At 40.2% G+C, this 14437-nt stretch overlaps 1 protein-coding gene across 1 annotated transcript in view; it reads right to left on the bottom strand.

The window, feature by feature from the left end:
- col11a2 (collagen, type XI, alpha 2) overlaps positions 1–14437 on the bottom strand; it is a 239729-nt gene that overhangs the window by 104315 nt on the left and 120977 nt on the right. The window contains exons 7-15 of the mRNA XM_060904819.1: positions 9678–9731; positions 6900–6941; positions 6655–6717; positions 6285–6359; positions 5658–5744; positions 887–943; positions 628–681; positions 473–526; positions 302–355 (exon numbers count right to left, since the gene is read on the bottom strand). Of these exons, the coding sequence (XP_060760802.1) occupies positions 302–355; positions 473–526; positions 628–681; positions 887–943; positions 5658–5744; positions 6285–6359; positions 6655–6717; positions 6900–6941; positions 9678–9731 (540 nt within the window). The remainder of the gene's footprint in view (positions 1–301; positions 356–472; positions 527–627; positions 682–886; positions 944–5657; positions 5745–6284; positions 6360–6654; positions 6718–6899; positions 6942–9677; positions 9732–14437) is intronic.

Genomic DNA, 14437 nt, shown 5'->3' with positions numbered 1-14437 from the left:
ACTTTAAACATGAGCTAATTTTATCCCTAAGCTATCCCCAATGAACAAGCCTGTGGCGACAGTGGCAAGGAAAAACTCCCTCAGATGACATGAGGAAGAAACCTTGAGAGGAACCAGACTCAAAAGAGAACCCATCCTCATTTGGGTGATAACAGACAATGTGATTATAAATAACTTGCTTCTATAACAGTGTCCTATGTAGTCACAGAGTATAACTGTGTAACCAGAAAATTCATTATAGTTTTAGCATGTTTTGTGATATAGTACATAGAACTAATGGCTGAAATAAAACATGTCTGACCTTAGGTCCATGCTCTCCTGGCATTCCACGAGCACCATCAGCACCAGGTCGGCCCTGGAACAACACCAAGAGCATTAATGAGCAAAACAGTAGACATTCAGTAAAATGAAAAGTGCTGCAAATTAAATCAGATCTATAAACTTGTAGATCAGATCAGTGGTGGTTACTTACTCTTCTACCAGCTTTACCAGGAGGACCAGGTACCCCCTGAGGACCTCTGAGACCCTGCAGAATAAATAGGCAACTGTGAAGAGGCTAAATACACACACACACACACACACACACACACACACACACACACACACACACACACAACATAAAATAACCTGTGGACCAGGATCTCCAGTCTCTCCCTTCACACCATGTCTGCCAGAAGGGCCCTACAACACACCAGAGGACAGGATAACTAACCCTTTTCTGCATCCATTTGTTAATTTGCAAACATCACATTCTCATAATGTATATAGACATGAAACACAGATATGAGTGCAAAAAAAAATATATATATATATATATATATATATATATATGTGTATATATATATATGTATATATATATATATATATATAAACTGTGTTTTCATACCAGGGCTCCAGGGCGGCCAGTGAAACCCATTGGGCCAGGTGGACCCATCAAAGCTGACTACAGAGAAGGACAAGAAACCAACAACAACAATTTAGCCACATAAAAATACAACAGCCCACTGAGGAATTATTCAGTCTTCTCTCCTAGATTAAAAGTAATATGGTTGAGTTTCTGTACATAAAAGTTAGTGATGTACAGTATAATGGAAAGATACAAAGACAGCATTCTAAACAAAGGTGATTTTTGACACTACTTTTTAAAGCCTTGCTATGTAAAGTTATATCTAATAATTTTATGGCAGCAGGTGTTCCAGAAGTCATAGTTTATTCATGAGTGTAGAATTTTTAATATAGATTAAATTTATTTCAGTGGAATGGATAGGTCAATGCTAATAGCGTCACTGATAAAAGATTTTGGTTTAACTGATATTTAAAGCCAACTGAGGGTATATAGGGTTATTTTTATACAATTCTTAGAAAATTAAGGTATCCAGTTATGCAGCAAATAATAAACTGTTGTGAAATATATTCACTGTTGAGCAGATTTGTCAATATCTGTAGATCTGGGCATCAGGATAAACATTAGTCTTTTCACTTTTATTACTGATTTGAAAGGAAAATATCACAAAACAAACAACTTGCCTGGAACATATCACTATTTAATCACTATAAAAATAATACATACTGAAAGAAAATAAGAAATGGTCCAACAACAGTACATCTTTCTTTCCAATTTTATTATTCTTAAACAACCATTGAAACCCATTTCAATTCTTCTAACATAGATACAGTCAGACTTTTTCTTGGTAGGATGTGGATTAACTTATAACACAGTACCATCAAGTTACACAGGTTCCATTCTCAACTTTTTTCTCCCAGCTGTGTGACAAGTTTTCTCATAGTTTTCTCAAAAAACAAACAAACAAACAAACAAACAAACAAACAAACAAACAAACAAAAGTCATGCAGAGCATGATACTTGCAAAAACCACAAAGAAACAAAGTAAAACCAAACAAAATGTCCCACACTACAATGTTCCCCGAGTCCATTGGTACCACTCACTAGGCTGTACCCTTGTTCATTCTGGTAATTATGGTGTTCACAAAGTAGTACCTGTCAGCTCTATTTTCATGATATTTTAAGTGTTTTTCATGATGTTCAAGCTAGGTCATATTTGGGTCAAGGTCAAATGTCTCACATGGGTGCACAACTACAATGTTCCCCAAGTCCATTGGTGCCACTCATTAGGCTGTACCATTGTTCCTTTTGGTAGTTATGGTGTGCACAAAGTAGTTCCCCTCAAAGTGGGAGGGACAGATGGATGGACAGACAGAATAAATTGGTGTTGGGTGACGCGAGTGTGGAAGGTCTCTGGGGTTCTCCTGTAAAAAGTCTGTGATTTCTTTTGGTCATTAAATGGGTAGGAATTGCTCTTTTGCAACAAAAAAAAATCACCAATCTCTTGTTCAATTAGGGATGCCTCTGTACTATTTTCAACAATAGTATGGAAAGTGTGGATGGTAAAAGAGAGCAACTGGACTTGCTTGAAGATTCTTGAAGACGTTTCACCTCTCAACTGAAAGGCTTCTTCAGTTCTGTCTGACTAATAGGGAGTATCAGGTATTTATCCTCTCATGGATGAAAAGCTCATCTAAGGTGTCATTGAGTCATCCTGTTGGTGTGGGTCACTGATGGCTGGGTATGAACGGCCTCGAGAGTCATTAGGGTGATCAACGGATTGCCTGTTAAGGTGATCAATGGAATGCTGATTCTCTCTGTCCTCCTGTGAGTCACTGAAAACAGCTGGGTTTTGGTGTGCATTCAGTTGTCTGGGAAGTGTGCCAAGGACAGCATTGTAGGTGGCTGATAAATGGTGTCTTAGACCACCACCTCTGTTCAGTGATGGCCATTCCAGGATGACAAAAATGGCTTCTTTAACTCCTCGCTCATACCAACGATCTTCTCTGGCTAAAATGCGTACGTTGCAATCCTGAAATGAGTGTCCTTTGTTGTTAAGATGAAGGTAGACAGCAGAGTCCTGGCCTGAGGAACTTCTTCCCAGTGAGGTTTTGGAACGAGTCTCTGAGTTCGCTGAGAAGGCACAGATTTCACAACATACCAAAGGCAAGGAACGACAGATGCACAAATTTCAAACACTGCTGTTTAAAACCACCTCCCCCAGCAAGACAGAAGTGCTGACTTGGAGGAAGAAATCTGACCAGGCTACACAACCGGACATAGAAGAGAAATGGGTGAAGAACTTATCCGACAGGGTACTCACCCAACCAGAGAAAGATGTTTTATCCATGGGACTTAACTTTGCAGTTTCACCAGAGCGGATACCAGTGGTAGACCTCATCACAGCCACAGAGTCAGCCATCAGAAACAACAATCTGACCAACACAGAGCTTTTCATCCATGAGAGGATAAATACCTGATACTCCCTATTAGTCAGACAGAACTGAAGAAGCCTTTCGGATGAGAGGTGAAACATCTTCAAGAATCTTCAAGCAAGTCCAGTTGCTCTCTTTTACCACCCACAGTTTACTATGACCTGGATGACTGAGAATCTTCACAGACATAGTATGGAAAGCTGTGAGAGGCACCTAGTAGACTTTGTGTGGATAAATGAGTGATGTGTATCTGTGAAGTGGATGCAGATAGAGAAATATGTTAAATTAGAAAGTTGTTTGCTGAACAATTTGAGCTTAAACTGCATGTTCCTGTGATGTTTCTGGGCTGAGATATGAAAGGTTGGCCAATTTTGACCTTTGTGTCCTGTTGACCTTGAAATTCAATCTTTCTTCTCCAAACTCAGAGGATCCTTTCAGATGATGGATTCTCTGTTGACCCACCAAGTTTGATCAATTTACTCCCAATATCTCCAAAGTTATGAAGGAAACATTTTTTTTGGTGGGAAATTTGATTATAATGGGAATTCAATGGAATAAGACGTGAGTTTTTTCATGATGTCATTATCAAGTTCGCTCAAGATTTTATTTTATCGATCAAAAGGGGTTTTAATGGAGAACCTACAAAAAACTTCATCAAATTCTGAGTTCAACCTTGAGTTATAGGCACTTGAAATGTTTGCGCTAAAAACCGGTACTGTGACCTTGACCTTTGACCCCAAATTTTGCATATGACCTTAGAATTAGGCCCAGAATGCTAATTCATGGTCAGAGTATCAATATCAAATTGATAAACACATTTTTAAGGTCAAGGTCAAATTTGTCAAAAATCTCGCAAAATTTGATCTTATTTTTCAATCTCAAGATGATGTCACAGGTAAAACATCAATGGCGTACTCAAAAGGGATTCAAAAATGCTTTCCAATGCCACTAGTCGCATCTCGATACAAATGCTGGTTCAGAACTTATGGCCGATTAGGTGTTTTTACAAGATTTGACCTTGGTGACCTTGACCCACCAAAAACTAATAATGTCTTTGTGTGACCCTAGTGAGTTGTCCTGTGCATTTTGGTGAAGATTGGTTAAGAAATGATGATGCTAGAGCACCAACAAACAAACAAACAAATGGACAGATCAAAACACTTGCAAAAATCTGATTTTCGCAAGCAACAAACAAACAAAAAAAGGTTGCGAATAACCCATACATGCTGGCGCATTGCTACTAAGATACAAAACACTAAAAATGTTTTTAACCCTTACTATATCCACTTACACTTTTATGTGAATGAGAAACAATCATATAACTGACTAGCTGTATGTACAGTATATGTTGTTACACTTCCAGGTATAACATTTGTAATTGCACTTACTATATTTAAGTATTATTTTTCCTTATTTATACTTTGAGTTGAGTATTACTGAAAAAGAATAATTGCACTCTTCCTTAATTACTTTACCAATCTCAGAGGTCTGTTCTCTCACCCAGCCAATGACTGTATGATATACATCACTTGATTTCGTCTCAGTTTAATTAAAACCCTATCGAGCCTCGTAACCTTCTCATGCTACACAGTGTAGTTCTCGCTACAGCTCTCCATACGAGTCTGAAGATCATCCGCCACAGTGCAGTGTGGAAGTTGAGGGTGAGCGCTCCTGGCCCTATATATACTGGCCTCCTATGACTCGTTTGAAATGAGGAATCATTAAACGGCATAGTATTGACAAATGTCAAACTGAAAATCATCCTCTAATAGGGGCGGCACGGTGGTGTAGTGGTTAGCGCTGTCGCCTCACAGCAAGAAGGTCCTGGGTTCTTTCTGTGTGGAGTTTGCATGTTCTCCCCGTGGGTTTCCTCCGGGTGCTCCGGTTTCCCCCACAGTCCAAAGACATGCAGGTTAGGTTAACTGGTGACTCTAAATTGACCGTAGGTGTGAATGTGAGTGTGAATGGTTGTCTGTGTCAGCCCTGTGATGACCTGGCAACGTGTCCAGGGTGTACCCTGCCTTTCGCCCGTAGTCAGCTGGGATAGGCTCCAGCTTGCCTGCGACCCTGGAGAAGGATAAAGCGGCTAGAGATAATGAGATGAGATCCTCTAATAGTTATTGACATGTAATAAGACTTTTACTTTTCAGATGAAAACAGGAAATAAACTTAATTAAACACTTAGTTAAACATGTTTTACCTTTTAATTCTTGAGTACATTTAAAAGTACAAGATTTTTACTTTCAGTTTTTGACTGGACATGTTCACTTTTTATTGAGTAAGATTTTGACACATTCTACTTTGTTTTAAATATACTTTCACAGTACTCCCCCCCCCATCAATTTTGAGTTTACTTATCATTCATGTGAGCTACATACCCGAGCATGAGACAGAATGGCCTGAGCCTGGGCCTCCTGTGCTGAGACAATGGGACCTTTATCCCCACCACTTTGTCCAAGACGGAACTGTTGGATTAAAATAAGCATTGACAAACATATTAGAGGACATTCCTTAAAAAAAATCTTTTGAATGAAAATAAGCATGAACAGCTACAAATCACTAGCAAGCAATTGCAAAAAAAAAGAGAAACTAAATACTGCAAATTTTAACAAAGCATAAAAAATGCATATTTTTGATGCATTTTACCCAACCATGAAGTTCTTCAATTATGTAAGACTATCTATCTATCTATCTATCTATCTATCTATCTATCTATCTATCTATCTATCTATCTATCTATCTATCTATCCAGCAAGGGTAATGCTGCTCATGTTTTCATAAAGCTAACATTAGCTAATGCATTACAAGTTTATAATTAATTCATGAAACAATGTTATTATTTTGTTTTATGTTCATTATTATAGATTTTATTATAATTAAAATTAAAATATCAATATTTGAATCCTTGGCATTTGCTAAATGTTTTGTTTGCCAAAAGCTCATGCTGAACTGAAATTTATTGGAAGATATAATAATAGATGAAAGAAGAAACATGATCGTCATACTGGAAGCATGATTGATGACCCTGGAGATCCAGGGACCCCATCAGCTCCAGGCAGACCTGCTTTCCCAGGTGGACCCTGAAGAAGGGGTTAGTTAGAAGTTAAAAAAAGAAACTGGTGACAAAAATGACTTTAATCTAACATTCATATTTATTATATTGCATTCAGTTAGACATATTAATAGCATTACTAATTATGAATGTCTTGACCTTGTACACTTTTAATATTTTATTTATTCTTTGAGGAGTAAAATATAATCCTAGTAAACCATTACTAACACAACACTCAAAGCAGTACATTAGACAATATACCTCTCACACACACACATACACAATAAACACACTTGTCTATCAAGTTCTCAATACAAACGCACCCTTTCACCTGGATCACCCATGGAGCCTGGCAGTCCTGGAGGCCCTGAAGGGCCAGGAAGACCCTATAGTAAAGTAATAAAGAGAACTACATGAAGACAAACTGAAATAATGTCTTTATGAAACAGGTATAGTGACTGTGATCATCGATTTGTTAAAGAGAAAAGATTTGATGCGCAAGACTCACAATTTGCCTATCCACAGTGATCTGTTAGTATTACAAAATGACTAACATAGATGTACTCACTGTCGGCCCTTCTGGTCCTGGTGGTCCCTCAATCAACATGCCCTGTGAGGATGAAAATAATGAAAGGGTTATGATCAGGGTCATGATGAATAAAATCCTGTACCAGTCAATTTCAGGGCATCACAAACATCTTCACACTCTTTTACATTTAGAGACAATTGAGAGTAACCACTGGCATGTTTTGGGTGAGTGGGATGAAACTAGATACCCGAAAAAGAAGCCCAAACAAGCATGGAGAGAAAGTACAGTAACAGAGCTCTAGGATAGGGTAGTACCCTAATACCAGACAGGGAAGTACCCTAATACCTCTGGTTATCATATGTGACAGAACTGCCTCCATATACAGTGTATCACTCATGGCTCTAGAGAGAGGCCAAACTTGGAATGCAAACCTCATAAGGCTTCTATGTTCTGGGAAGATGTATACAAGGAAATTCATATTCGTGAATCAGTTCTGTGGTTTCATGGCATGGGTAGCGTCTGCTAGCCTTAACATGTGAAAGACGATGGCTTTATGCTCATGATGAGGAATGTTTTCAGCTACAAAGTTAGAACCTGAACCACAAAATGAAATGGCAAGCACTCAGGCTACTCCTAAACATCAGAGAGCATGACACCATCCTTTGCTCATATGAGGACAAAGGCAATTATGTAGATACTAAAAAATAAGGCTAGGATGAAATTATTTGAGGGTGCTTGGTCCAGTTGGCTGTGCTGGGTATAGTTTGTGAAACCCTCACTCTCCTCTACAACTTCTTTGGTTGTAGGGCCAAAGAACAATGCTGGCATATAGGTCAGCTTTCATATGGTTGATTTCAGTGGTGAACCATTACTATTAGAGCTGCGACTTCAGCTCAGCCAAAACTTAGCCAGACACACCAAAAAAGCAACAGGGCAAAGGGTTTTGCAAGGGATTAGTAGCAGGCTGCCAGGTAGCTCTGTTGTGTGTAGTTGTTGATGTTGATTTTAAAAATAAGTAAATTGCACAGGGAAATGAATACTTAATTCTGAGTGAAAAATACTGTGGCAAGCGTGCGTAGAAGAGGGAGTCTAGAGACAGAAATCTTGGTTTCTCAGCCATTAGCCTGTGCTATTTGCTCTCGATAGCACTGGCTTGACCACTTTATGTTAGGGTTTTGCTGGGATTCGAACCTGGTTCGTAGGTGTGATAATCCAGCAAAACCCCACTAGGCCACCAGGGGGATGACTCAAATGCAGAGGCGTGAGTAGAAAAAGTATCAAAAAGGTTTATTTACAATATGTACAAAAAAAATCCAAAAAGTAAAAATACAAAAACGCTCAGAAGATAAGGGAAAAAATAAAAAATCCAAAAGTACAAAACAAAAGCCAAAAAACAGAAAAGAAAAGGCAAAAATACCAAAGCTCAGAAGATCCAAAAAACACAGTAACTACTAGGTCCAAAAGAAAAGCAAAATGCAAAATAAAGAACCCGGTACAGAGGAAACTGGAGATAAACATAACAGCACAAAGACTCCGTGACAAGAGGACTGAACTCAGGGAGTATAAATACACAAACTAAATTGAACACAGGTGAAGATAATCAGGACTAAACAGGCAATTAACACAAACACAAAACACAGGAACAGTGGCGGCCTCTAGAGGCCAAAATAAACATGACACGAAAAGGAAATAACAGCGGCCTCTAGAGGCCAAAACAGTCCTAGTCCTAACACTTTATTAGCATTCGCTAACACTCCTGATGAATGCTACACCGGCTGGAAGTGACTTCACTGCTGCGCTGACGGCGCTGACTAGCGGTTAAGCTCACATTGGCCTTTGAGAAGGCCTAGAGCAATACATTTTTGGTCCCTCCCACTATAAATCAAAATCTGTTAATTCATCTGTCACTTCCTACATAAACACACACTGCCATGGCCTTCTGTCCTGGTAATGAAGTCCAAACCAATGAGTGAGCCAGCTCTAACCCCTTCTCAGGCTAGAGACAACACCCAAAAAAATCTCATCAGATAACTCTATTTTAATGTTTTCAGGACAGTAATCCTTTCATTTCTGAAGCAAATTTGATGGAAAATGAGGCCAAATTAGAAGAGAATGATTTTTCATGAAATTATGAAAAAATGAAAGCAATTAAAGAATCAAAGAAATTAAATATAACATGCATGTGAAGATATCCAGGTGGAATTCACTGTTACTGGTGTCAAGAGGGGTGACTAACTCCTTTTTCACCATGCTGCTTTTGCATTTATCAGACAATCATTTAGCATTTTATACTGACTAGTTTATTCCTTTCTGTATCTACTCAAAGATGTTCAACAGGGTTGAAATCCAGGGATTAGACAAGACACTGAAGCACTGACATGCTATTGGAAAAGCTCCCCCTCCCCCCCATTTGCTTTAATGGATTGTTATATCTTTGATATCTCTGATATAACATTGCATCTTGTGGAGAGATGTGTGAGAGACTGAGTGGGAGCCATTCGGCTAGTTTCGAGGCAGATCAACAGTGCGGTACATGCTGACTCAAAGAGGCTGATCCAGATTTCATCATTTTTGGAAGCTACTGAGGCCAGGGTTGGAACTGGTGTTAAAAACCTCATCCATCTTTCATCATAAAGCTTAGATTTCATCATAATTAAGCTATAAGGCTTTTCTGTGCCATGCTGCACTCAGTGTTAATTCAGCTGAGTTAAAAATAAACCATAAACATATCTATGACTGAATGTACAAGTAGCTAACAAACTGGGAACTCATTGTGTTTGAGCCTTTATAAACAACCTGTATAAAGATAGTACTTACAGAGTCAAGGACAGCAGGTTCTCCTTTCTCTCCCTTCTGGGCTTTCGGAGTAGCCTGAGGGACACACATACATAAGCAGCAACACATACCAGTCAATATTCACGATATAAAGTCCAAATTGAACAACCTCTGTTGTTAAAACAGTTCAAAAATGAAAAGCATCAAATTGTGAGCACTTGATTGACAATTGATTTCACTGAGAAACATCCTGATACAAGATCCGTCTATCCCAGAATCATCTTCACAAATTCAGAAGATTCTAACCCCAGAGATTTTGTTCAGTGTGTTCCTCAATGTGCTTAAGAACTCACTTACACTGCATGTATACTTACAATGCCTTACAGATTATTAAATGGAATACTCATTTTCCGGGGCGGCACGGTGGTGTAGTGGTTAGCGCTGTCGCCTCACAGCAAGAAGGTCCGGGTTCGAGCCCCGTGGCCGGCGAGGGCCTTTCTGTGTGGAGTTTGCATGTTCTCCCCGTGTCCGCGTGGGTTTCCTCCGGGTGCTCCGGTTTCCCCCACAGTCCAAAGACATGCAGGTTAGGTTAACTGGTGACTCTAAATTGACCGTAGGTGTGAATGTGAGTGTGAATGGTTGTCTGTGTCTATGTGTCAGCCCTGTGATGACCTGGCGACTTGTCCAGGGTGTACCCTGCCTTTCGCCCGTAGTCAGCTGGGATAGGCTCCAGCTTGCCTGCGACCCTGTAGAAGGATAAAGCGGCTAGAGATAATGAGATGAGATGAGATACTCATTTTCCAAAGTCATTTACTTGACATTGCTGTTCACCACTGGTGTGTGATCCTGCAATGTGTACAGAAGTAAATGTTTGCTCAGTCAAACCTGTGACAGGTTCTCCCCCAGTAGAACAGGTGCCAGTTATACTGAAAGGGCTGTAAAATTGTCTTGTTTTTCTCAGGTATTACTACTTAAGAGTGATGAATTCAAGGCAATTCAGAATGTTAGATCGCTGACACCAGTTACACATCTTGTGACTTAGTTTCCTGAACTCTGATGTTGAATACAGTCCCAAACTATAGTTTGCCAGTCAGACTGATGATACTCTGAATGCTGGTATCTTTAATAGTCAACATTCCACTATACTTCAGATAATGTAGCTCCACTTAAAAGAAAAATGATTAGAGAGAAAAAATTAGCACCCAAGTACAACAATTACACTCGCACTTTAAAACAAGCCACTCAAAATTTAGAACATAAATGGCATCAAACAAAATTGGTAGTGTTCAAGTTAGCATGGAAGGAGAATTTCCTGAAGTATAGAAAAGCTCTTAGTGCTGCTAGATCAATGTACTGTATCTCTCCACCCTAATAGAAGATGCTAAAAATAATTCTAGATTCCTATTTAATATTGTAGCAAAATTAACTACTATAGTGGAAAAAAACACTATGGACACATGCATAGCTGTAATATGTAGTAGCAACAACTTCATGAATTTTTTCAATGGCAAAATTGAAAATATCCGACAAAAAATTCAAACTACTAATTTAAGGCCAGACAATTTAAGTAACCCTAGAGTTAACAATATAACTGTATCAGATCAGCAATTAGAATGTTTTATTCCCCTTAGAGAAATCAAACTAGTTTCATTAACCTCCACATCAAAATTTTCAACTTGTGTACTAGATCCCTTACGATTCTTCAAACAGATAATACCAGAAACAACTGAACCTCTTCTAAAAATAATAAACTCTTCTCTTAGAATTGGCTATGTACCCAAATCCTTTAAATTAGCAGTTATTAAACACCTGATTGAAAAACCTGACCTTGACCCCAATATCAAACCAATATCAAACCTCCTCTTTATCTCCAAGATCCTAGAAAAAGCTGTGGCACAGCAGTTATGCTCATATCTACATGAGTAGGACTGACTGCACTCACCCCGGACAATGTCTTTTTGACACCCTTCCCTCTGGCAGGCTTAGGGTCATAAAGTCACAAACAGCAAAATACCAAAATAGCTTCTTTCCCAGGGCTGTAAAAGCTCTGCTGGAGGCCTGATCCAGACTTGGACTCTCACTCTGCACCTTACTGTGTTTGGCTACATTGAATAATTACATACTGCAATCTCTGCAACTGGCTGCTGGACTTCCTCACTGAAAGACCATAGTCAGTGCAGGTCAGACAGAACACCTCCAGTGTCATCACCCTCAGCACAGGCTCCCTTCAGGGCTGTATCCTGAGCCCTCTGCTGTTCACTCTGATGACACACAACTGTGTCCCCAGGGCTACCAGCAACCACATTGTGAAGTTTGTGGATGACACAACAGTGGTGGGCCTCATCAGGGACGATAACAACTTGGCCCATAGAGAGGAGGTGGAGCAGCTGGTGGGCTGGTGCAGGGAAAACAACCTGATCCTGAACATGGACAAAACTAAAGAGATCATTGTTGACTTCAGGAAAAACCAACCCAGCCACACTCCACTTCTCCTCAACAACATGGCCATGGAGGTGGTCAATAGCACCAAGTTCCTGGGGATGCACATCACAGACAACTTCACCTGGTCTGTGAACACCACATCACTGGTCATGAAGGCACAGCAACATCTGCACTTCCTGCGTAGGATGAGAAGAGCCCACCTGCCCCCACCCATCCTCATTACATTTTACAGAAGCACCATAGAGAGTGTTCTAACCAGCTGCATCTCTGTGTGGTGTGGAGGCTGCAGTGCCTCTGACTGGAAGAATGTGAGGAGAGTGGTGAGGACAGCAGAGAAAATCATTGGGACTTCTCTTCCCTCCATTCAGGACATTGCACCAAGGCATTGCATGTCACGAGCCAGAAACATCATCAGTGACCCCTCACACACTCATTATGGACTGTTTTCCCCTCTGGCCTCTGGAAAGAGGTTCCACAGCATTAGGTGCAGGACCACCAGGTTCTGTAACAGCTTTTTCCCCCAGGCCACCAGACTGCTAAACTCCAAACCCAAACTCTAAACTTCTATTTATAACGTGAACATTCCAAATTCCACAGGTCACTTTATACTATTGCACTTTATAATATTTTTGCTGCTGCAAAATTTAATTTAATACACTTCATATTTATTTCTGTGCTGAGCCAAATTGCAATGAAATTTCGTTCGGTGAACACTTGTTGCATACTGTATGACAATAAAGGTTGTTAAAGGTAAGTCTAAGTTATACTGCTGCTTATATGCCATTATGCTGCTTTTTAAAGGGTATATGGGTTGTTTTACAATCAGGATACGCAAGCTAAAAATCACATTTAACACTTATTATCTTCAATATCAAAAGGCTTGACTAAATAAACTTGGTTGTTTATTGTAGCCCTGTGATAGCTCTATTTACCATGCAAAAAAAAAATTGGTGATAACGTTATTTTTGGTGAATGTATGGCAATATATGTCATATTTAGCAAAATTACTTGTGTCATTTAGAAAAAGTGCTTTTTTGACCACAGGTAGCTCCAAAAGGGATGCACTTAAATCATTCTTTATACCATAAAACAAATATTTGGTTCCATATCATTGGAAACATAGTTAAGTTTTAATGTTGAATGCCAGTAAGTTTTCAGACAATTTTGATCAAATTGGTATGTTATTGTGTAAAAAAAATGTCCTCTCCGAGACAGCTAATTTTTCAATATAAAATAACATATCTAAAATGATTATTTTCATCCTAAAATGTGGTCAAGATATTGGGACATAAATATTAGAGACAACTAACACAAAGCTTACAGCCTTGTTGTTAGGGTTTTGCTGGGATTCGAACCTGGTTCGTTGGTGTGATAATCCAGCAAACCCCCACTAGGCCACCAGGGGGATGACTCAAATGCAGAGGCGTGAGGCGGAAGTAGAAAAAGAATCAAAAGGTTTATTTAAACTATATACACTATATACAGGGCAAAACAAAAGACAAAAAAAACCCAAAGAGTATAATCCAAAAGAAAAGCAAAGTGCAAAAATTCAAAAGCTAAGAAGATCAAAAAACACAGTACAAAGGAAACTGGAGATAAACATAACAGCACAAAGACTCCGTGACAAGAGGACTGAACTCAGGGGTATAAATAGACAAACTAATTAAGGACACAGGTGAAGATAATTAGGCAATTAACACAAACACAAAACACAGGAACAGTGGCGGCCTCTAGAGGCCAAAATAAACACGACATGAAAAGGAAATAACAGCGGCCTCTAGAGGCCAAAACAGTCCTAGTCCTAACAGGACCCCCCCCTCTAGGAGCGTCTCCTGACGTTCCCAGGGCGATCCGGATGGGCCGAATGGAAGTCCCGACATAGTTCTTTATCAAGGACATCCCGAGCAGGAACCCAGCAGCGCTCCTCAGGACCATAGCCCTCCCAGTCCAGCAGATATTGCAACCCGCCGCGGACCCGGCGGGAGTCAAGCAGGCGATTCACAGTGAACACAGTCTGCCCCTGGAAGATGCGGGGGGGTGGGGGGTTCCTAGGGGCAGGGGCATACGTAGACGTCAGTACGGGCCGTAACAGGGAAACATGGAAAGTGGGGTTGATCCTCAGAGTCCGGGGCAACTGGAGCCGGTAGGAGACAGGGTTCACCCTGCGCACCACCTTGAAGGGGCCAATGTAGCGAGGAGCAAGCTTGCGGTTCTCCACCCGCAGTGGAAGGTCCTTAGTGGACAGCCAAACACGCTGCCCAGGGCGGAAAGCGTGTGCAGGTCTTCTATGGCGGTTGGCCTGAGTCTGGTTGGTTCTGGAGGTCTGTATGAGGGTCTTCCTGACCTTGCTCCAGGTCTTG

The sequence above is a fragment of the Neoarius graeffei genome, chromosome 22 (genome assembly GCF_027579695.1).
Source record: "Neoarius graeffei isolate fNeoGra1 chromosome 22, fNeoGra1.pri, whole genome shotgun sequence".
Classification (NCBI taxonomy): domain Eukaryota; kingdom Metazoa; phylum Chordata; class Actinopteri; order Siluriformes; family Ariidae; genus Neoarius; species Neoarius graeffei.
Note: the sequence above shows the minus strand (reverse complement) of the source record. Positions and strands in the feature narration are given on the sequence as shown.